This window comes from Microtus ochrogaster, unplaced genomic scaffold (genome assembly GCF_000317375.1).
Source record: "Microtus ochrogaster isolate Prairie Vole_2 unplaced genomic scaffold, MicOch1.0 UNK1, whole genome shotgun sequence".
Classification (NCBI taxonomy): domain Eukaryota; kingdom Metazoa; phylum Chordata; class Mammalia; order Rodentia; family Cricetidae; genus Microtus; species Microtus ochrogaster.
In genome coordinates, this window is record NW_004949099.1 from 11,054,318 (window position 1) to 11,077,482 (window position 23,165).

The 23,165-nt window shown below is 40.9% G+C and overlaps 1 protein-coding gene across 1 annotated transcript in view; it reads right to left on the reverse strand.

The window, feature by feature from the left end:
- The window catches only part of Fam19a4 (family with sequence similarity 19 member A4, C-C motif chemokine like), a 213,652-nt gene that overhangs the window by 17,388 nt on the left and 173,099 nt on the right, over positions 1–23,165 (reverse strand). Inside the window, exon 4 of the mRNA XM_005364921.3 lies at positions 14,826–14,981. Within this exon, the coding sequence (XP_005364978.1) occupies positions 14,826–14,981 (156 nt within the window). The remainder of the gene's footprint in view (positions 1–14,825; positions 14,982–23,165) is intronic.

The window sequence follows — 23,165 nt, forward strand, 5'->3', positions numbered from 1 at the left end:
TTAATCAATGTGATCCACTACATTCTGAGAATAAATGATAAAAATCATATCATCACTTTGATAGATGTATAAAAGCATTTTCAAAATTCCACACCCTTTAATGATAATAACCATCGACAAATTAGGTAAAGAAGGAATGTATCTCGACAGAAAGAGGGCCAGAACTGCCAGACCGCAGCTGGTGTCCCGCCAGAGTGCAAGGCTGCATGCCTCTTAAAGGTCCAGAAGAAGGGTGTTTCACTCTCGCCATTTCTTAGCACAGCAAAGGAGAGCAGTTAGGTATAAAAAGAAAGAAAAAGCATGCAAGATGACAGGGGGCAGTCAACTGTCCATCTAGATGACATGACATTTTATAGAGAAAACACGACAGACTCTGTTATAAGAAAGACCCTCAATGGCAAGTAAATAAAAGTATAAAGTTCCGGCTCCATAAATGTTAACGGTAACTTTCCTCATTGAGTTTCAGGTTCCTTGCTAATTGCTTATCCTGTATTATCTCGTTTAAATTTTCCTCCAAAGCTGAGGTTGCTGTTTTGTTTTGTTTTTTCCTCCTAGCTTGAAAACTCTAGTGTCCAGAAGCAGAAAGGACCTGGGGCAACAGTCTAACATCAGAGCCCACATGCTGACCTTTAAATAAATATATACCTCTTCCTTGATGCAAGAGATGTCCACCAGAAACAAAACCTTATTTTTTTAAAAAAAAAAGTAGCAATATACAGAACATCAGTGTATTAAAACACTGTCCAGTTGGGCTATGGCAATACAATGGGATGAGAACATGGAATTATTTCACAACTTTCTAAAAGAGTCAGATTTTCTCCTTTCCTTATGTAGCCACTGCTTCTGGGCTACCAGCTGATGGCCCCAATTAATAGCAATTATACCTGAGTCATATAGATTTGTCATCTAGATTAATCATTCCATGTTTAAATTAGTGTGTACCAAGACAGAAAGTAGTATGTTGTCATACAGATTGTTTATTGTAGGCAGAGACTGCTCGTTTGTTTCCCAGCTGTCCAGACCCTAAATAAACACACAGAAAGTATATTAATTGCAATACTTTTTGGCCAATAGTTTAAGTGTATTTTTAGCTAGCTTTTACAACTTAAATTAACCCATTTTTTTATCAATCTGTGTATTGCCATGTGGTTGTGACCTACCAACAAGGTTTCATGCAGTGTCCGGCATCTGTCTCCTGCGGTAGCTATATGACTTTTTCCTGACTCCACATTTTTTTCTCTTTTATCTGTTTGGAATTTTTGTCTTGCTTATTTGGTTAAGCTACTGGCCAAAACAGCTTTAATTATTAACCAGTAAAAGCAAAACATATACAGAAGGACTTCCCACACCATTTCCTCTTCTCTGTCTAAATAAAAAGGAAGATTTTAACTTGAACAAAATAAAACTGCATATAACAAAGCAGGTATTAAGTAAGAATTATAGTTACAGTATTATATTATTATACTAATAATACTATACTAATATGTTATACTATAGTATACTATAGCATATTATACTAATATACTAATAATATAATAATACAGTATTATAATAACTAAGGAAAATTATAATTATAACTATTTAATTTTAATTTCATTAAAGACTCCAGAACGATATAATATTACCTAAGTAAACAGGAAGTGCATTGTAAGCAACTTTTAAAACTTTAGAATTGACAGAGATGTCTCCCTGCCTGGACACTTTCCTGAAGCTCTTTGTATTGTTGGAGCATCCATCTTTAGCCTACAGGCCCATAGTATCTGGCAGACTTTTCCATGAAGCAGGAAATTTCAAAGACAGTTCTACCTATATTGGCAGTTTGTTAGTCACCTTTTTTGTGTGTCCTGTAGAATGTTTTGCAGACTCTTTTATGAAGCAGGAACCCTGGAGGACTGTCTCATCTTTAGGCAAGTTTAGCAGTCATTTTTCTGTGGATCATGCATGTCTAGTTTATATAGCATAATATCAAGCAGTCCAGACAAGAGCAGTTTTTTGCCCAAATGGCTAGAAAACTCCATAAGGAACCTCTTCAATGCCCATCATTCTCCTGAAGTAGATTGGAGCTGCCAAAGTCTCATTGTCATGAAAAGTTCTAAGTTCTTAAACATTTTAAATGCTATATTTTATTAGTCTTTGAAAGGTTTGAAGAATATATATCCCTCTGAAATATATCTTTATATATCTAGAAAACCTAACTAACATGACCGTAAACTTGACTATTATAGATGACTATCTATTAACCTATATTTTAAAATTATACATTACATTTTAAATGAGATGCACAAACAAAATACCTTAATCAAAATTGATCTTAAATTTGTATCAATAAAACAAGATCCATACCAATGAAAATCTCTATAGCATATATAGATTTTACATGAATGTAGTTAACCACATTGGGTGCCAATTTGTAGGTAGAGACCACTAGTTTGTTTCCCAACTGCCCAAACCCAAAATAAACACTCAAAAACTATATTAACTGTAATACTGTTTGGCCAATAGCATAAGTGTATTTTTAGCTAGTGTTTACAACTTAAATTAACCCATTTTTATTAATCTGTGCATTGCCATGTGGTTGTGGTCTACTGACAAGGTTTCATTCAGTGTCCCAGTATCCACCATCTGTCTCCTGCAGTGGCTATATGGTTTTTTTTTTCCTGACTCTGCCTTTTTTCTTTTCTATTTGTTTAAAATTTTTGCCTTGCTCTATTTTGCTAAGCCACTGGCCAAAACAGCATTATTTATTAACCAATAAAATAACACAATACTATAGAACTTTCCACATGAGTTCATGATGTCAGAGAGACTGCTACTAAGCTAGGTGGATGGACATGAAGCTCAAAAAACATATTTTCTAGCTCCAAATATCATAATGATCTCACCCTGCAGATCCAGGGAGCTTCTTCACCTTTACCCACTTATTCTCTTTTGATTGTCTGGGGCACTGTCAGAAGCAGCAAAGGGTAGATGGAACCAGAAATAAAAACCAGGTTTTTTTTCTAAGTCGGTAAATTAATGGTGAGGGTACCACACTTGAAGCTGTGTGGCAAAGCCTGTACCTAGCAGTCTCCCAGAATGTACAGTAATATGTTTATAATTTTAATTGTAGCCATTGGGGGGGTGATGACTTGATACATGCATCCATTATTCAAGCAAAGAGGGTGACATTTGCATCTCCTTATATATTTTAAAGGTTTTATGTCGGTGTCTGGTTCCAAGCCCCAACATAAACTATCTCTCTGGACTAGCATGGAGGCATGGGAATAAAAACACAACTCACATGGTTTTATCGGGAGGGAGAGTCTCAGTGATCCCTCATGAAATCCCAAGTTCATATCATGAGAAATTCCTCTCGTTTATTCTCCAAACAGCCTTTATACCATAATATAAGCTGAGAGAAAAACACATTAGCATTCTGTTTCCTAGGTAACCAGGTGAGTGTCTCTAGTCACACCCACATCTACCTATGCCTGTTCTGTCACATCTTCCTAGTCTGTATGCTAGCTCTGTCACGTAGGCTTGAATTAGCATCTCTATTCAGGCATCCTCCAAATTACAGAGAAGAAGCAAAACAACATCCTGACCCTATGTTAGGGTAACAACAGCCTGTCTGGAAGGTTATGTGACTATTTCAGGTACAAACTATAGCTTAAGAGTCTGGCTGTCATATCATGTAGAAATATGGGTCTACAGTTTTCATGGGTCTATGTCAGAGCCTCTGCATATAGTATTTTTATGGGACAACTGACTGTTAGAAAAAGTGGGTGTCTGACTCTTATGCCTGCTCTTAGAACTCTTGTCTTCCTGTTGGATTGTCGTTCCAACCTCGATATGATAGTTTTTGCTTTATCTTATTTTATTTTGTCATGTTTGGTTGCTGTCTCTTAGAAACCTGTTCTTTTCTAATGAGAGACAGTAAAGTAGTGGGTTCAGAGAAGAGGGGAGGGAACAGGGAGGAGTAGAAGAAGAGAAAACTATAATCAGGATATATCATATGTAAAAAGAATCTTTCCAGTAAAAAGAAAAAAAGTGGGAAAAGATAAATGTTTCAACATAGAGAGTAGTTCAGTGAATGTGTACTACAGTGACCAAATCAAAGTCCTTCATATCCTATACCTTTTTCATTACTTGGGCCTAGAAGCCTTCAAACTCTTCTGTTGTGGTAAAATAGTATGGTAGATTAGTAAGAACTGAGTTGGCATGACATATCATCAGGCAAAAGTGCTTTCTACATGAGACAGGCAACTTGAGTTCAATCCCTGGATGATTTGTTGGTCATCTCTGTTTTCTTCACTGAGTACTGTATATTCAAACCATTTAACATGTTTTAATTAGGCTGCTGCTTCTTGAGGACTTTCTTTTTCAGTTCTTCACAGTTTCTGTATGTTGGCCCAATCAGACATATAGCTGGCAATGGTTCCCTGATGTTCTGTATGCTGTCTCTACTCTGTTGATAGTTCCCTTTGCCACTGTTAGTTTTTGTCTCTACTTCCTGTGCTTTGAGAATATTATCCAGAAAACCATGGCCTGAACCAATGTCCTCAAGTGTTACCTCTGTGTTTCTTGCAGTAGTTTCCAAAATTTGTGTGTTACGATAAATTATTTGATCCATTAGAGTTGACCTTTTAAAACATTGATTTATTATTATGTGTATGATGGAGGGTGTGCTTTGGCACGTGTGTAGATTTCAGAGGCCAACTCTGTGGCCTTGGTTCTCTCCTTTCCCCTTTATATGGGATTGAATTGAGTGTTGGGTTTGTGTGACAAATCTCCTTACACAGAGACATCTCATTGAACTGAGCTGTTTGTTTGCTCTAATAGAAAAAATTAATAAAAGTTATATGTTTGAATATTCTGCATGTATATATCTATTACATTATTCTAATTTTTAAAAATATGTGTTTTAAAGGTGTAGATAAAAGAAAATACAATATCAAGTTTTAGAAATTTTTTAAATCAGTTTTTCTTTGTTTGCTTAAAAAGTGTTGCTCGTTAAAATAACAAGCTACTCTTGAGTTTTAAATTGCCACATTCGCAAAAACAAAATCCTGTTTATATCTAACACACAGTAAGGGGTCGTAGTAACAGATTATCTCGATCGAGATTCTTGATGAAAGGGCTAACAGCAAATGTTCCTGAAGAGAGGAAAGAGAAAGGGGCAAGTGCAGAAAAGGAAGCGGCAGTTTTGGAAGCCTGTCCACACTGAGGATTGCCTATGATTCCTGCAGCAAAGATGAGAACTGGCCGGGCGGTGGTGGTGCACACCTTTAATTCCAGCACTGGAGAGGCAAAGGCAGGCGAATCTCTGTGAGTTCAAGGCCAGTCTGGTCTACAGAGCTGGTTCCAGGACAGGCTCCAAAATTACAGAGAAACCCTGTCTCGAAAAACAAACAAAACAAAAAACACAAGTTGAGAACTGACTGGGGCCAGACCTCAGAAGGAGCATGGAGAAAGAAAAGCCGCTCAAACAGTTGGAGCCTTGCTCTGAACTGAAGAAAGACCAGGAGTTGGATTCTATTAAAACAACTGTCAATGACATCTGCCCACTTTCCTGGGCCATTTCTCCACAGGAGAATGCCTTGTGGGAGGTATGCCTGCCACTCCTGCTAGAGAACATCACAATCTACTCTAAACAAGAAAATGTCCCATTATGTCTATTTTCTATTTTCAAAGTAAAACTCCTTCAAAAGCCTCATTCATGCCTTCCTGGCTAAGGAAAACACATAATAAATGCCCTCATCTTTAAGTTGTAAGGGACTTCCGGTTTTAACAGAAAGGAAAAATCATGATAGTGGCACCCCCTGTTTTTTTTTTATGGCGTTTTCTAGATCTAAGTGTCAAATAACTAGAGATTTTGCTTGACACAAAGAAGGGACTGCCTTCTCAAGAGTTGCTCTCTCATTTGTTGACTTAGCTTAGTTGTATTTACAGAGTTAAGGCCATTATGTTTGTTTGGCCGTTGAAATAATGTTTTATGTATTCTTTAAGAATTTTATACCAGATACATTAAGTTCATCCACCTCTGCCCAGATCATTCTCTCTCTCTCTCTCTCTCTCTCTCTCTCTCTCTCTCTCTCTCTCTCTTTCTCTCCCCTATCATGTTCAGTTTATATTGTCAAAATACTCTGGGCACAAGACCTGCCCTGGAGTGTGGTAAAGACACCAGGTGTCAAACCATTAATGAAAACTTGACTTTCTCTCAACAGCCACCAAGCACCAATGGCCCCTCAGCTAGGCTCAGGCGTCATACCTGCCTCCATTCCTTCATGTTGGAATTTTGTTTGCCTTCAGTTTGTGTAACTCTTGGTATTTTTGTTTTTAATGATACGAGTGATTCCTCCTTGCCAAACACAGACTCACCAATACATGTGAGACAATGGAACTTCAAAGTCCGGGTTTCTCAACCTTGCCATTTGAGACCTGGTAATTCTTTCCTGTACAGTCTCCTACCCTATGCACTGTGAACTATTTGGCTATAGCTGTACCTCTGTAGCCTCTACATAACAGGTACCATAACAGGTACCAATAAACGCTTTCCCAGTTTGCCTAATTCCCTGCAGGGGGCACAAAATCCATGTTTCTCAGTCATAGATATTTAATACTTTGTAGGCAAACTCAAAAAAAAGGGGGGGGAGACTTTTGGTTGGTGGAAGAAATACTAATCCACAGTAAAGGGCAGAGCAACTCTATCCCATGTCTCCCTACCTGCCTCAACCATGGACAATGCAGCCCTTCTGAAATGTGTATGTACTCACTTGCTCTCACTCATAGAGACACAAATTCAGGGCTCTCCATGTAGCCTGAGCTGAGGAGGGGGCCTATCAAATGTGGGGTCCACACCTTCCCTTTCAGCAGTCCCAGGGAGCTCTATAGGAACTTGGTCCACAGCAATTCCCGTTTTTCTACTGGCATACAATCTGCTTCCTCTAGTCTCCTGAAATGTGAACTCCCACGCCAATTTCCAGGGCTCTGTGTTTCTCCAGTCTCTGGAGGAACGTGCTTGCCCAGTCACTCACTTACTCTTTGTGCGGCCTCTTTCCCTTCTCCTCCTTTGTCAACTCCCCCCTAGGCAGTTAAGACCCACTGTTTCTCATGGGGTCCTCAGGTGGCCTTCTCTGTTTGCCATACAATTCTGCATTTATGAGAGCTTATCTGTCCCTCTTTCCTTGTATACTATGGGCTTCTTGGAAGTGGTATTAGAGTTCACTATTACCCTATCCCCAGCATATAGGGTAAGGCCAACATCAAGGAGCACAATTAAAACTTGATAAATGATCCAAGAGACTCAAGATGTAGATCCTGCCAACCCCCAAGATACTCGTGTGAAGTAAGCTTCACTGCCGTTGTCCTGACTGCCCCTGACAGCAACTCAATGGCAAGGAGAATAAACCCCACCAAAACACTAAACCCAGCGAGAACACATCATAAAGAGAGATCCTGTCTCATCATACAGCCTCCATTGCCATGGAACTGTTGATCCAAATAGTACACTCTTCCATAACTAAACCAGTCCTCACAAGTGAGAAAGGCAGGAAAATTTTATCAAAATACTTTAAAATACCTTTAAAAGTAACTATCTTTCATCCCAAGGCTTTTGTCTTATTAATCTGTTTTAATTCCGATATTTACAAAGCATTCGTTTTGACAAAATAAATTAAGGTTTCTTGTAGTGTGTATTTATCTCGTGTTATTATAAGGCCAGTAAGCATTACCGCCATAGGGCTGCGTTTTGATAAATGTATGAGCATTGCTCCCATCAGAGAATGGCCTTTATATGCCAGTACAGGGTTTTAAATTAAGAGATCTTACCCACAGAACAACTGTCTGCTTCAGGACACAAAGAACCACGGCTCAAAATTAGCCCCCTTCCTCCTCCAATATCCCCAATGTGTGTTGAAGATGAATTTAAATAATCCATAGCTAATTGTAATTTTAAAACCAGGGTGATTGGATAAAAATATCAGAGTTTTGTATTTAACTAACGAAGTCTAGGCTTTTACAGAAAAGCAATGAAAGTGCCAGATAAGTATCTGTGGTGTGGATTAACAATAATGCAAAAGGATATTCCAATTTCTATGTCAACATTAATTAGTACCCTGCTCCAACATCTCCCTGCCTTTGTTTTAATTTAAATGTAAATTCTAGTGAATTTTATGTTTTATATCCTCTCTATTCTTATTTACAAATAAGATAAGAAGGACATATCAGCAGAGAATGGGTCTAACCACACGCCAATTAACATGATACTGCATAATTATTATGGGATAAAGATCAAGCAGGTAAAGCTAAAAAAGCCCTAATGAAAACATTCAGATAAGGAATAGATGGCAGGGTAGAAAGGAAACAGATGTACATCCTAACTAAAGCTTAAAATGTCTGTGCTCCCTCAGTGACTTCGAGCCAATAAACATTCCTTGATCGCAGCTGTTTACCAAAGAAAGCTAGGTATGAGGGAAGAAAACAAGAAGACGCAGACAGTTCTCTTTGGGATACTGCTTGGTAGTCTCTGGCCATAAATGTTATATGGAAGTTACATATTACATAAACAAAATGGTGTCCTATCCAATATGAAGCTTTATGCCAGACATACCCATTTCAATTCATACTAGTCAGATGCGGATCACCGTTTCTCTTTAGAGAGAGAACATTTGTATCAAAAAAGAAAATCCTGAGAAATCGCCACACTGATTATCAAAGTAGTTGCACAAGTTTGCATTCCCACCAGCAATGGATGAGTGTGCCCCTTACTCCACAACCTCTCCAGCAAAGGCTATCATTGGTGTTTTTGATTTTAGCCATTCTGACAGGTGTAAGATGGTATCTCAAAGTTGTTTTAATTTGCATTTCCCTGATCACCAAGGAGGATGAGCATGACCTTAAGTGTCTTTTGGCCATTTGAATTTCTTCTGTTGAGAATTCTCTGTTCAGCTCAGTGCCCCATTTTTTAATTGCGTTAAATAGCATTTTAAAGTCTAGTTTCTTGAGTTCTTTATATATTTTGGGGATCAGACCTTTGTCAGTTGCGGGGTTGGTGAAGATCTTCTCCCAGTCAGTGGGTTGCCTTTTTGTCTTAGTGACAGTGTCCTTTGCTTTATAGAAGCTTCTCAGTTTTAGGAGGTCCCATTTATTCAATGTTGTCTTTAATGTCTGTGCTGCTGGGGATATGCGTAGGAAGTGATCTCCTGTGCCCATATGTTGTAGAGTACTTCCCAGGAAATTCGGGATCAACCTACTCCAAGATCCAGTAATACCACTCTTGGGAATATACCCAAGAGATGCCCTATCATATGACAAGTGCATTTGTTCAACTATGTTCATAGCAGCATTATTTGTAATAGCCAGAACCTGGAAACAACCTAGATGTCCTTCAATGGAAGAATGGATGAAGAAAGTGTGGAATATATACGTATTAGAGTACTACTCAGAGGTAAAAAAAAACAATGATTTCAAGAATTTTGCATGCACATGGAGGGAAATAGAAAACACTATCCTGAGTGAGGTATCCCAGACCCAAAAAGATGAACATGGGATGTACTCACTTATAATTGGTTTCTAGCCATAAATAAAGGACATTGAGCATATAATTTGTGATCCTAGAAAAGCTAAATAAGAAAAACATATAGTCATCCATCTGGATAAGGGAAGTAGACAAGATTGCAGGGCAAAACCTGGGAACTTGGGGGTGAGGTGGCATGGGGCTAAGGGGAAATGGGGTGAGAAATGTGAGAAGGGGAGGATGGGGGGAACTTGGGGGAATGGGATGGTTGGGATAAAGGAAGGGTGGACATGGGAGCAGAGAAATATATATCCTAATTAAGGGAGCCATCTTAGGGTTGGCAAGAGACTTGACTCTAGAGGGGCTCGCAGGTGTCCAGGGAGATGTCCCCAGATAATAGCTTGAGCAACTGAGGAGAGGGAACCTGAAATGATCCTATCCTATAGCCATACTGATGAATATATTGCATATCACCTTAGAACCTTCATCTAGCAATGGATCGAGATAGAGACAGAGACCCACACAGGAGCACCGGACTGAGCTCTTAAGATCCAAATGAGGAGCAGAAGGAGGGAGAACATGAGCAAGGAAGTTAGGACCACGAGGGGTGCACCCACCCACTGTGACAGTGGAACTGATCTATTGGGAGCTCACCAAGGCCAGCAGGACTGGGACTGAATAAGCATGGGATGAAACCAGACTTTCTGAACCTGGCGGACAATGAAGGCTGATGAGAAGCCAAGGACAATGGCACTAGGTTTCGATCCTAATACATGAACTGGCTTTGTGGGAGCCTAGCCTGTTTGGATGCTGTGGGAGCCTAGCCTGTTTGGATGCTCACCTTCCTGGTCCTGGATATAAGTGAGAGGACCCTGGACTTCCCGAAGGGCAGGGAATTTGGACTGTTCTTCATTCTGGAGAGGGAGAGGGAATGGAGTGGGGGGGAGGGGGAGAGGGGTAGGGGAGTGGGAGGAGGGGGTGATGTGTGCAAGGAGGGGGAGGGAAATGGGAAACGGGGAGGAGGCGGAAATTTTTTTTTGCAACAAGTAAAAAAAATAAAATAAAAAGAAAGAAAGAAAGAAAGAAAGAAAGAAAGAAAGAAAGAAAGAAAGAAAGAAAGTCCTGCCCAACAGAACTGCATAGAGGGCCATCAAGTACCAAATAAATTATTGTCAGTCATCACTTACTGATCCTAAATGCTTGAAAGATCAGTCGTAGCTTGTCCGTGAATGTGTTGGATTTACCATAGACAAAGCCAAAATACCCATCAATAGAGGAATAGCTTAGTTACAGTCAATCCCTTCAGTAGAATTCTGTGGGGTTGATTAAAAAAAAAAAACGAAGTCAGATCAATACATATACCTATGATCCAATACTGATAGAAGAAATTGGGTGGACATAATAAACCATACAAAACATACGTTGATAATTGCAATCTAGACCCTATCTCTAAAATGTATAGATACACCAAAAATATACTAAATTTTATAGCTATTCCCAGGGTGAAAGACAAAGATGGGGTTCAGGTATTTTTATTATTTTTACAGGTGGGGAGGGATCTAGAGTATTCACATTTTTTCTTTGTGGGGGAGACTTGGGGTGTTCAAATATTTCCTTCACTAAGATGAAGGTGGCAACAGAAATCATCATCATGTCAGTAGTTTGCGAGTTCCACTACAAGTGCTGACTACTGCAAAATACTACATGTAAAACTTTTTCTCCAAAGATGCTAGGCTAGACAGGATATAAAAATAGTCCACATTATGATTCATCACTTCCTTAGAAGAGGTTTCGAGCCCACAGAGAAAAAGGTAGCTGTTACCATCAACGATTAGTTAGGATGAGTCAGTTCTCTGTCAGGCTAAAACTAGTCCACGGCCAGCCTGTGCTGAAAGGCGAAAAGACTGCTTGCAGACTATCAGGAGGGTGTGCACACAGCAGGGAGTACACACAGCAGGGTTTGCACACAGCAGGGTTTTGCAGAAAAAAAAATGGTATGGAAAGAAACAAAACAATACAGGAGATTTGAAAGTACAGAGGCATTCAGTAAACCACATGTATGTCCTGGAGCAGAGGTAGGGAAAAGCAACATGCTCTGTGGTGGCCGAGGCAGAGGAATTGGGGGTGGAAATGGAGATGCAGTAAGAGCTTGGAAATGTTCTTGAGTGTGGAACAGAATCTGAAGCTCATCTTACAGACTGGTTGCCTAAGTGTGTTTTAGCGCAAGAGTAACAGGTCCAGTCTGTTTTTACAGAACATTCTAGAAGTGGGATGGAAACCAGAAGGCGAGGACTCATGAGAGCAAAATGTACGTTGACCTTTGGAGTAAGGAGTTAGCAGGTGTGGGGATGGGAAAAGTGAGCTGATGTGAGAGACAGAAGGAGACAGAACACAGGACTTGGAATAGTAGATGGAAAAAATTAATAGTCCCTGTGGTCCTACCTGAGGATAGAGTAACTTGGGGAGTTTAAGTATCATTTTTAATATTTTTTGTTCATGCTTTGAAAATGTCATATTGATTTTATTCACCAATACTCCTCGCCCTCACTCATTCTGGGTCCATGCCCAACCTTCTTACCTCTCCCAACTGTTTATACTCTTGTTGCTGTTTTTTAAACTTCACTGGTTTCTGATTGTATTACCCATACAGTCATCATTTTGAGGTCATCCACTGGAACATGGTAGACCAGGGACACTCTTCTTACAAACACTGATGCTCCCACCCCAGAAACCATCAAATGTAACTGGAGGTTTTTCTCCCATCCACCAGTTCATGAATAACCACTCAGAGGCTTAGTATTAATTAATTACAAACTGTTTAACCAATGTCTCAGGCTTTTTACTAGCTAGCTCTACATACAAATTAACCCATTTCTAATAATCTGCATATTGTCACATGTCCTGTGGCTTACCAGTAATGCTCTGTCATCTTATGCCTTCAGTGACTGCTGGCATCTCTCCTGACTCCTCCTTCTTTCTCTCTCTATTTCTCCTTGGATTTCCTACCTAGCTATATTCTGCCCTGCCATAGGCCAATGGAGCTTCCATATTAACCAATGGTAATAAAACACATTCACAGCACACAGGGGGACATTCCACATCAATCAACTGTTAAATGTTCCTTCTCAGGTAGAGGTGGGGGGTCCTGAGTCCCTCCTGAGTCCATGCCAGAATGCTGACTGACTTGATCTTATGGGTTTGAGTGCAGTGGTCCTGTCATATCCAGAGGACACTCTTTGGCTCCTGCCCTCCTTGACCTCCGACTCTTACAATCTTCCCATCCCCTCTTTTGTGATGTCACTGAGTCTTGGGGTTTGAGGAGGGTTGATATAAATGTTCCACTGGTGGCGCACTCCCGAGACACACAAAGGGCAGTGACTGAGTGTCCCTGTTAAATGTCTACTCTGAAGTGTCAGGTTGTTCTGTTTTTTAAATGTTAAAGCTCCTTAGCCCTTTTACAGGTCTGTAATCCTTTGTCAATAATGTACAGAGTTCTGAAGAGGCAAAGGTTTCTGTAGATGACAGTGAAAGCTCCTTGCCTTAACATAAGGTTATTCACCTTGACGTATGTCACATTACATGAAGATTCACAATTTTCACTGCAGAAATTGTACTGTCTATGGTTTTCACATGTATATTAAAGTGTGTCTGTTAAGTTATAGATGGTATGGTAGTTTGAATGTTATTGGACCCCATAAACTAATAGGGAGTGGCATTAGCAGGAGGTTTGGCTTTGTTGGCTTAGATATGGTCTTGTAGGAAGAAGTGTGCCACTGATGTTTTCCTTTATAAGAGCCACCATGGTCATGGTGTCTCCTAACTAAGACAAATGGAGTATGCTCCGTGTTATCCTTATAAAGTCTGAATGCAGCAAGACAATCAAGCCCAAGGCTTCTGATAGGAAGTGCAAAGCTTCCCTTTGCACTTTCCCCTTGAAAGGTAGTTGAGAGGTTCATTGTAAAACTGTAACCACCCAGTGCACAGATGTGGGCGTGGCTCTGTGTTTGGGGGCATGGAGTCAGTTATTATCACTGACTGTGCAATAAGATGCAGCATTAAGAATCTGGTTGTTTGTGTTTTTGCTGCTGACCTTCCAACAGGTATGTCAAAGACTCCTGAGCTTGTGATGCCAGCTTCAAGAAGCCTCCAGACAACTGCAGATCAACTTGTCTTCTCGTGAGGACAGAAATGTGTTTCCAACAAGGTGTCTGCTATAAGAGCCATGGGACTCAGAATCAATCCCAGGCCTGGTTATTTATTTTATATGTATTCTTTCTCACACACAAGCTATTGGTATAATACTCTGCTAGGGGACTTGGAGACTATCAGTGAATAATGCATAATCCCAAACTTTTATCAGGAAAATTGTTCCAGTGATGTTTTATAAATGTGTGTTAACACAATAAAGTAGGTCCTGCAAAGGTGGCTCCATGGTTAAAAGCACTTGCTGATCTTGCAGAGGACCCAGGTTCAATTTCCATCACCCACATAAAGCTCCAATTGTGGGGGCTCTGACACCCTCTTCTGGCCTCCACTACCACTGCATGCACATAGTGCACATGCATACATGCCAGCAAAACATTCACACACGTAAAATTTTGAAAATCTAGACGTGATGAAAGGATATTAGTAACAGGGTGGACATTGCTGTGCACCACTAAGCAGGGAGTAAAAGGCCACACTACCAGTTCTAAGTATAGTCACCTCTCCGTGTACATTGATCAAACATCTTCAGGCTTAAGTGATCACAGATAGAAATTCCTTTGTTTTAAGTATATGTGTACTGAAAACATACAGAATTTTGTCTCCATAAAATATAAGATAATCACATAGCATTTACATTGTTTTCGACATTATAGGTTAGATGACTGCAAGTATACAAGAGGAGGCACACAGCTGGTAAACACCATCCATCGCTTTCAAATGATGCTCTTGAGCCTCCATGGATATTTGGGTATTTATAGAGAATCCCAGAACCAGTTCCATGAAAACAGTAGGGGACATATATACAAAGAGAGACGGAAGAAAGAAGTACTTGGTCTAAGTGGCATTTGGAGATAGGTCAGCAAAGTAGCTTTAAACTGCTACCCAACTATCCCATAATGAAACACACACGCACACACACACAGAGAGAGAGAGAGAGAGAGAGAGAGAGAGAGAGAGAGAGAGAGAGAGAGAGAGAATAAGGCTTGCCTTATTCATCAAGAGATTCTTGAAGCTCAGATTTCTGTTAACTTTTGGACAGATGCTTCCCTCAAAGCACCATGGATTTCAAAAGGATTTTCAGTCCTTTTGAAGTCCTAGAGAGACTGACCAGAAAGGCCCTTACCTTCAACACAAGAAGGCTGCGCTCGAGTTGTGCCGGCCACCTGGCCTGGGAAGCAGGAACATTTGACAGTTTGGGAGCGTTCCTCTATGCGGTTCTTATTGCAGCAGCGGTGCACAGCGACTACCTCACAGGTACCCTGCCTGATGACGTGGTGGCCTGGGAAGTAATGAGAGAATAGAGACCGGCTCTTAGAGGGGGACAAGATCAGTAAGAACTTAGAGATGCTTTGACTACCTGTCCCCCCTCCCGCCCAGCTATGCTATTATCTTGGTAGTATTTCCATTTGATGACATCTCAAATTAACATAAAATTAATAAGAAAGATGCAGAATACTTCAGAACTCTTGTGGTTATTTTACATTCATGACATGGCCTGAGAGATGTTGTTGAAGTAATTAAGATTGCTGATTGGTTGATTTTAAAGAAGCAGATCCCGGATTATCCAGATAGACACAATATAATCCCTTCAGCCCTTAAAAGTGGAAAGACTGAAAGCATGCATGGGCTTAACCACTGTTGTGAGTTTGCAGATGGAGGAAGCCATGTGCGGATGAACTTGAGACATCTGTCTCATTAGACACGAATTCCTCAAATAGCCTGAATGAGGCTGAAGTTGAATCATCGCCACAGCATCCAGAATGGACTGCAGCTCTGTTGATATCACGACTGTTGACATCACAGACACAAGAGTCTAGCGGACAATCAGCCAAACCCAGACTTCTCCTCTTCTGGGATGAGGTGCTGCCTTGATGACAACTTGTTAGAACAGCAATAGGAAATAACCGTTCACCCAGATTTACCAGTGTGCTTGCGACCACACCTGATGTATCATTCATGATCTGTCTCACCTGCTAGACATGCACAGTTACAGGCTTCAGGACATCAGTGAATGTCTTCTAAAAATGACTCCTCATACAATTAGTCCGAACATTTTCTGGTGTGTGCTGTTGTGCAATATCTATCCATGCAGGTTGTCCCAACAATGTCCTCGTCTCCCCTGCCCAGACGCTACTAAAGTAGCACACCTCACATCCAGCTGTTACATGCCGTTCGCTTCCTTTAATCAGAATCTATTCCTCAAACTGACAAATCTTCCTTGACCTTGGCATTCTTAAGGAACACATGGCAGTCACTTTACATTTTTTCCTCTTTGATTTTTTTTTTTTTAATAAGCCTTCTTCTTAGTCTCAAGTCATTCGGTTTTAGCCAAGTACCCTGACAGCGGCTCCATGTTCTCCTCACACCAGGGGACACATGATGCCCTATTATCCCATTTTTACAATGTTAGCTTTAATCACCAGGTAACTGTCGGGCTTCTTTGTTGTGAAATTCTATTTTCTCTCATTTCTAAATCATTATTCTATATATTATTATTTATATATTAATTTAATATGAATTCTGAGAAGAGAAACATTGAAACTATATACATTTATTTGCCAGTCTCCAATCCACTGATTTTAGAACCCATTGATAATTTATACCTGAATCAATCATTAATTTGATGGTTATAAGAATGATTCTCTATTAGTATTCAAATTGTCCCAGATCTGCACAGGAGGACAACCTTCACACGACTGCTGTATTATTTTGACATGGATCTTATTTTAAACAATTTACTAAGCTTCTGGCCCATAAGAACATTCTAGGCATATCCCATATTTTCCCAGCTCTCCTCATTCCTCTATCCTTGATGACTTTTAGGAAATAGTCAGATGTAGAAACTATGTCCTTCATACATAGGCTTAGTCACTACTCCGATTGAGTGATTTGGACTCTGTTGGTGTACATATATACACATCCATGGACTGCATTTACACAGACATCATCAAGTACTAGTCACGTGTCACAAGTTCATACTACCCCCTCCTATACTGTTCCATTACGAACAGTTAACAAACATGACTTTCACAGTCCATAGACACTGGAGTAGAATTGATACCATGTTTGTCTTCATCACCAAGAATATGCAGCAGAAACAATGGTCTGGCAAGTCAAAGTTCAGGAAACTTCCATCCCTGGTGGTCACATCCCTTACTTGGGGGACTGTGGTATGAGCTCCTAAATTCCATTGTCAAGATCCATACATGAGCTTGCAAGCAAAGCCGTTCTAGGGACCCCTCCCAAGAAGACACCAGAGCTGATCTGTATGACTACGGTATACCACACTGAACTAAAGATAGCCATTTTCTCTGCAACATAAAAATGCAAATGAGATTGGAGATATTATAGCCCTACCTCCAAATGCAACCATACTCAAGGTTAGGGATTCAAAACATACACTGGACAAGGGCATCAGCATTCCAGCCGCAACAAGCAGAAAGTCCTACTAGATTATTAAATGATCCTAGAGAGGCCATAATGAAGGCAGCTCTATGCTTCATTTAGAAAATGGAAGAAATATGCTTTAATAACTTCTTAGAAAAGTTAACAAGTAATTTGGACCTCCACTAATAATATGGTTGGCTTGGTGCTCTGTTGCTGTTTGGATTACTATGCACAAACACAAGTGGATTATCTTCTGTTCAAACTTAGAATTGTTTCAGGCCTCCCTGAATGATCATTTTGTCTGACTCTAGATTGCCTTTACTTATATGAACCAATCCATTGTACTTCCTTGGTTTAAAGACTTATTTTTTCGTCTTCTAACCTAAGAGAAAATAGTACAACATTGATATTGCCTAAAATCCTTAGGAGTACCTACACTGTGGTATGTCAGAGAAGTGATAACATCTCAGACTTGATTAACTATGGAAGGCACTGTTGGGAGCATTTTACAAATATCCTGTGTGAGCTAATAAAAATGCTGTGAGATAGGAATTATTTTTAGCCCAGTTTTACTTCTTAACAAACTATACAAAAATTGTTTCACCTAAAGGTCACATAAATACACGACTTGCATTTGAATCTCACCAATCTGTGTAGGATGGGAGAAAATGGTGTTTCTGCCACAACCATCCGCACAGCACATGTCAGCATCCTGCTGAAACTTACTTTCACTCTTAATGACAGTGTTTTTATGGCTCTAGATACACGTGGTTTTTGGGAATGTGTGTACTGGTGAGACTAGACCTTAATCTGTGGTAAAAACTGTTCCATTCCTCTGCGGTCTCCCAGTATAGAAGATAAACACTCCAGAGCAAGAGTCAACATGAGAACTGCACACAACATGCATTGCACGCAAAATCACTAATTACAGTTGTTTGCCCTCCTCATGTTAGCACTCTACATTGGGCAAGGTCTCTGGAGAAGACAGAAAGTTTTATGGTAAAAATAAAATTCCACAGGTCCCCTTGTGGTGGCAGTGGGCAGCAGGCAAGAGACCATGGAGGGCCACAAAGGCAGCTGGGTCCCAGGCAGGAATCCACGTGGCAGGTGAGAGAGAGAGAGAGAAACCTATTAAGCCCACCATGCAGAGAAAATGAGTATTTATTTAGTGGGTTATGAAGGGGAAAGGGAAAGCAGGGAAGGGGGGAAGGGGGAGAAGCAGAGAAAGAGAGAGAGAGAGAGAGAGAGAGAGAGAGAGAGAGAGAGAGGAGGGAGAACGGGAGAAGTGGGGAGAAGGGAGAGAGACAGAGGTTGCGTTTTCTGGATAGAGAAATGAAAAGGAAAGGCTTGCAGTCTGGAAGCAGAAGGAAGGCCTGGTTGCCTCAGCAGATGGGGGAGGGAGTGGGGGGGGGCTTGTCTCTTAAAGGGACAGGACAGACCATTATATTCCCATCTCTTTTTTATAATAAAAACATGGGAGGTTAGGCACAACAGGTTAAAGGAATTGGGGCAGTTGATTCTCAAGACTGCTTCCTGCTTATTTGTGGGCATTATCTTGGGGGAGAACCTGAGAAAGCTGGGTGCTGGTCATATCCTAAAGTAGCTGGTCTCTATGCTCCTGTCTGGTGTTTGTGGTATGAAAATGCCTGGTGTCTCTTACACCTGTTTAAGTATTGCCAAAATAGAGGACAAAGTTAAGTTTAGGGGGAAAAATTTTTAGAACCAAGGAATTGAGAAGGGTATATCTGACCTGTTTAAGGTGGATCCTTCAATTCAGCTCCCTGGAACTCATAAGAATTCTTTGGGTTTGTGAAAACGTAAGTTTTAGAAATATACATTGTATAAACAGTAGCATATTTATATCAGAATGACTGTGACAGATATTTTTGCATAATGAAAAGTATCTTTAAGACTATGAAAGGCAGCATGAGAGAGAAATTTGATAGTGTGCACTTGTCCTCACACCTTTATAACTTGTATTTGTATTTCACAAATATTTGATTGGTGAGGTTGTCCTTTTAAACCAACAAATCCTCTCAGCTTTCAAACTGCATAACAAATCTTTGAGAAGGATAAAATTTTATTTGAGTTATTGATTAAAAAAACAACAGAGAATTGACTTGGTTGGCACCTAGAGCTACTCCTCAAGATTCTCCATGGTCGCTGAGGGTCATGTTTCTCTTTTGATGTTTAGCCCAGGGCCTGCCAGGCTCCAAAAGATCCTGTGGGGTAAGAAATCTGTAGGAAGAGAAGCCTACCTTGACCTGAGCAGCTAGGCTGTTGATTCCAATGAATCTGTTCACGGCCTGGAAATCTTCAGTTCAGATGAAAGGCAGTTTTGCCCAGTGGCCAGTGCTTGGCAATTGAAATGAATTGTGGAAGAACGTTGTTCTGTGCCCATCTGTCTTCTGTCTTCTTTCGAGGAAGTAGAGTGCTACTGCTAGGAGCCAACCAGTCTCTTTTTGTTATGAAAAGTTTTTTAATAATCAAATATTTAAACGCCATATTCCCTAGATCTCTGAGCAGTTGAGGACTGTTCACTTGGTATAGATAAGCTATAAAATCTGCCTGGAGAGTCCAACCTTGACTGTACTGGCTCTCAACTTAACAGATGACATTTACACTCATAAAAAGACAAAAAGAATTTAAAAGCTGCTTGCAATAGAAGGTTAATGGCAGAAATGACAATAGTAGAGAACAGCTTAATATGATTTAAATCAGAGTTGGATTATATATATACTGTAGTTTTATAAGAGACTTAAAAGTACATAGCAAATTAAAACATGAGACTTATTATTTTGTAGTCTGGAATGAGATACAATGAACAGAAAATTATAACATTTAACAGTAAATATAGTTGTATTTAAGTTACATGTATGTACACACACACACAGTGAACAGGAATTGGGTGAAGTAGATGGGCCCTACCAAAGGTATGCCACTGCACAAAACACACATGCAACAAAGTCAGTAAGAGGAAATCAGAGACAAAAACATAAGTAAACCAGGGGACCAGGCAGGTTATACCTTTGTAAAGATGTCGGGACTTGGTCACCTGACCTGACTTTCAGTTAAGATGGTGATAAAGTCACCTGACCTCAGTTAAGATGGTGGTAAGGTCACCTGACCTCAGTCAAAGTGGCAGCAGTCACATGTTGTATAGAGAAACCACTTTTTTTTTTAGCCGGGGGAGATTTAAACATAATAACAAGAGAGACCTAGAGTCATGATCCCCTCTGTTGCCAAGCCACCATGCCTCAAGCTGCAGCAGGGAGCAAAGGCTGGAACTGAAAACAGCTGCCTCATGGATCTGACCAATCTTGTCGGGAACGGAAGCAGGAACAGTTTGAGGAAAAGCAGAGCTGGTGGGACACAAGCAGAGCATAGTTTAAGGTTTATACCATAGCTAAAAATTTGAAAAACTGCAAATAACCCCACAGGGCCTAGAGAAGAGCGTCCTCTCTCTATAGGTGGGGTGTTAAAGCCTGACCAGCTCTAGCCTGGGCAACTCGGAAGCCAGCGAGGCATGAGGCTGCTCTGAGTGGTCTCTCATGGCGGGGACCACTTACAAGTGGTCCGAAAGAAAAGAAAAGAAAAGAAAAGAAAAGAAAAGAAAAGAAAAGAAGAAAAAAGAAAGAAAAATCTGAGGGACCCTGGGCCCCAAATTGAATGCACTGCACAGCATGTGCAGCGCTAGTCCAGGAGAACCAACCCAGGGTTGTCCAGTCATGTTTTTAACTACAGAAAACAACCAGAGATGAATGTTAGCAAAGGACTCAACCCTAGCTATGAAGGTTGTGGTTGGCTGACTGAAAGGGGAAAACTCACCACCGAAGCTGTTGGTGTGCATGGAGTTTGACGTTCAGGCAGATAGAATTCAGAGCTATTGTAAAGAAACTGGTTTTTGAGCCCAGGGTTCCATGTGTGATCAGCCAGCCCACCAACAGGTAGGAGGGAACATGAAGAGCCTGGCCGAGTCACAAGCACCGATGTAATGATAAAAATAAAATGCCTCGGGTCCCCGAGTGGTGGCAGTGGGCAGAGAGCATGAGACCACAGTGGGCCACAAAAGCAGCTGGGTCCCAGGCAGGGAGCCACATGGCAGGTGAGAGACAGAGACCTGTTACGCACACCATGCAAAGAAAGTAGGTATTTATTTAGTGGGTTATAGAAGGGAAAGGGAAATGGGGGAAGGGAAGAAGAGGGATAAAGGAGAGAGAAAGACAAAATTGAAAGACTCGCAGGATGGAAGCAGATGGAAGATCTGCTTGCCTCAGCAGACAGGGGTGGGAATGGGCAGGGCTTGTCTCTTAAAGGGCCAGGACAGACCATTACAGAAAGGACATATACAAAGGAAAACTGTGTGAAGTTGACCACCTAGATACTCAGCCAGAGCAATTCTTCAGTTCAAGACCAAGGGTAGAAAAAGACTTCTTGGCTCAAAAGTAAATCAGTAAGGAAATGGTTATTTTTCCCCTAGGAGAGTATCAGCCATTTTATTCTATTTGGGACTTTAGTGGGTGGGCTGAGGCAGGCACACACCAGGAAAGACAAACTAGTTAGACTACAAACTCAAATGCTAACCTCATCCAGGAACATGCTCATCACCTGGAACAATCCTGAGCCAAGTATCTAAACAGCCCCTGGGGAAGTCGAGCTACCACAGAAAACTCATCGACATGGACCTAAGACAACTGGGTGTGATACATGGTATTGTAAGATGAAGAAAAGCATGAGGTTGATACAAACTAGTGTCTTTTGTAGTAAATTACCGCTAAAAATGCACAGGACCAATGCCTGATATGTAACCCCACTAGGAAGACTCTATCAAGCAAGCTCACTTCCCACAGAGTGAAGTTTCCTCTTCCAATAAAAGGGGAATATTCTCATGGGTGGAGCCCACCTAAAAATTGCAACCAGTGATAATAATGTAATAATGAGTGACAGGCTGTCCATAAAATTTCTCTTAGGGGACTGAAGGGTTTGAGCATGGGTTAGGGAAAGAGAAAACTAATTCAGAAGTCGGGATTTTTCTGGAGGGACACTGGACAAAAAGAAAGTAAAGCCCACCCCCTTGACATAAAACCATGTCAATTGCTAGATAGTTTCCCTTCATGCTTTGTCTGCATGGGCAGAGGAATGGGTAGATATAGGGATTTTTAGTGCTTTTCATTTCACCCACACCTATGTACTATATACAGTGATCTGCCTGACTGTAGAATAGATGGTTCTATTTATTTATTTATTTATTTATTTATTTATTTAAGATTTCTGTCTCTTCCCCGCCACCGCCTCCCATTTCCCTCCCCCTCCCCCAGTCAAGTCTCCCTCCCTCATCAGCCCAAGAGCAATCAGGGTTCCCTGCCCTGTGGGAAGTCCAAGGACCACCCACCTCCATCCAGGTCTAGTAAGGTGAGCATCCAAACTGCCTAGGCTCCCACAAAGCCAGTACGTGCAGTGGGATCAAAAACCCATTGCCATTGATCTTCAGTTCTCAGTAGTCCTCATTGTCCGCTATGTTAAGCGAGTCCGGTTTTATCCCAGGCTTTTTCAGACCCAGGCCAGCTGGCCTTGGTGAGTTCCCAATAGAACATCCTCATTGTCTCAGTGTGTGGGTGCACCCCTTGCGGTCCTGAGTTCCTTGCTCGTGCTCTCTCTCCTACTGCTCCTGATTTGGACCATGAGATTTCTGTCTGGTGCTCCACTGTGGGTCTCTGTCTCTGTCTCCTTTCATCACCTGATGAAGGTTAATATTCAGGAGGATGCCTATATGTTTTTCTTTGGGTTCTCCTTATTTAGCTTCTCTAGGATCACTAATTATAGGCACAATGTCCTTTGTTTATGGCTATAAACCAAATATGAGTGAGTACATCCCATGCTCCTCTTTTGGGGTCTGGCTTACCTCACTCAGGATAGTGTTTTCTATTTCCATCCATTTGCATGCAAAATTCAAGAAGCCCTTGTTTTTTACTGCTGAGTAGTACTCTAATATGTATATATTCCATATTTTCTTCATCCATTCTTCCATTGAAGGGCATCTAGGTTGTTTCCAAGTTCTGGCTATTACAAACAATGC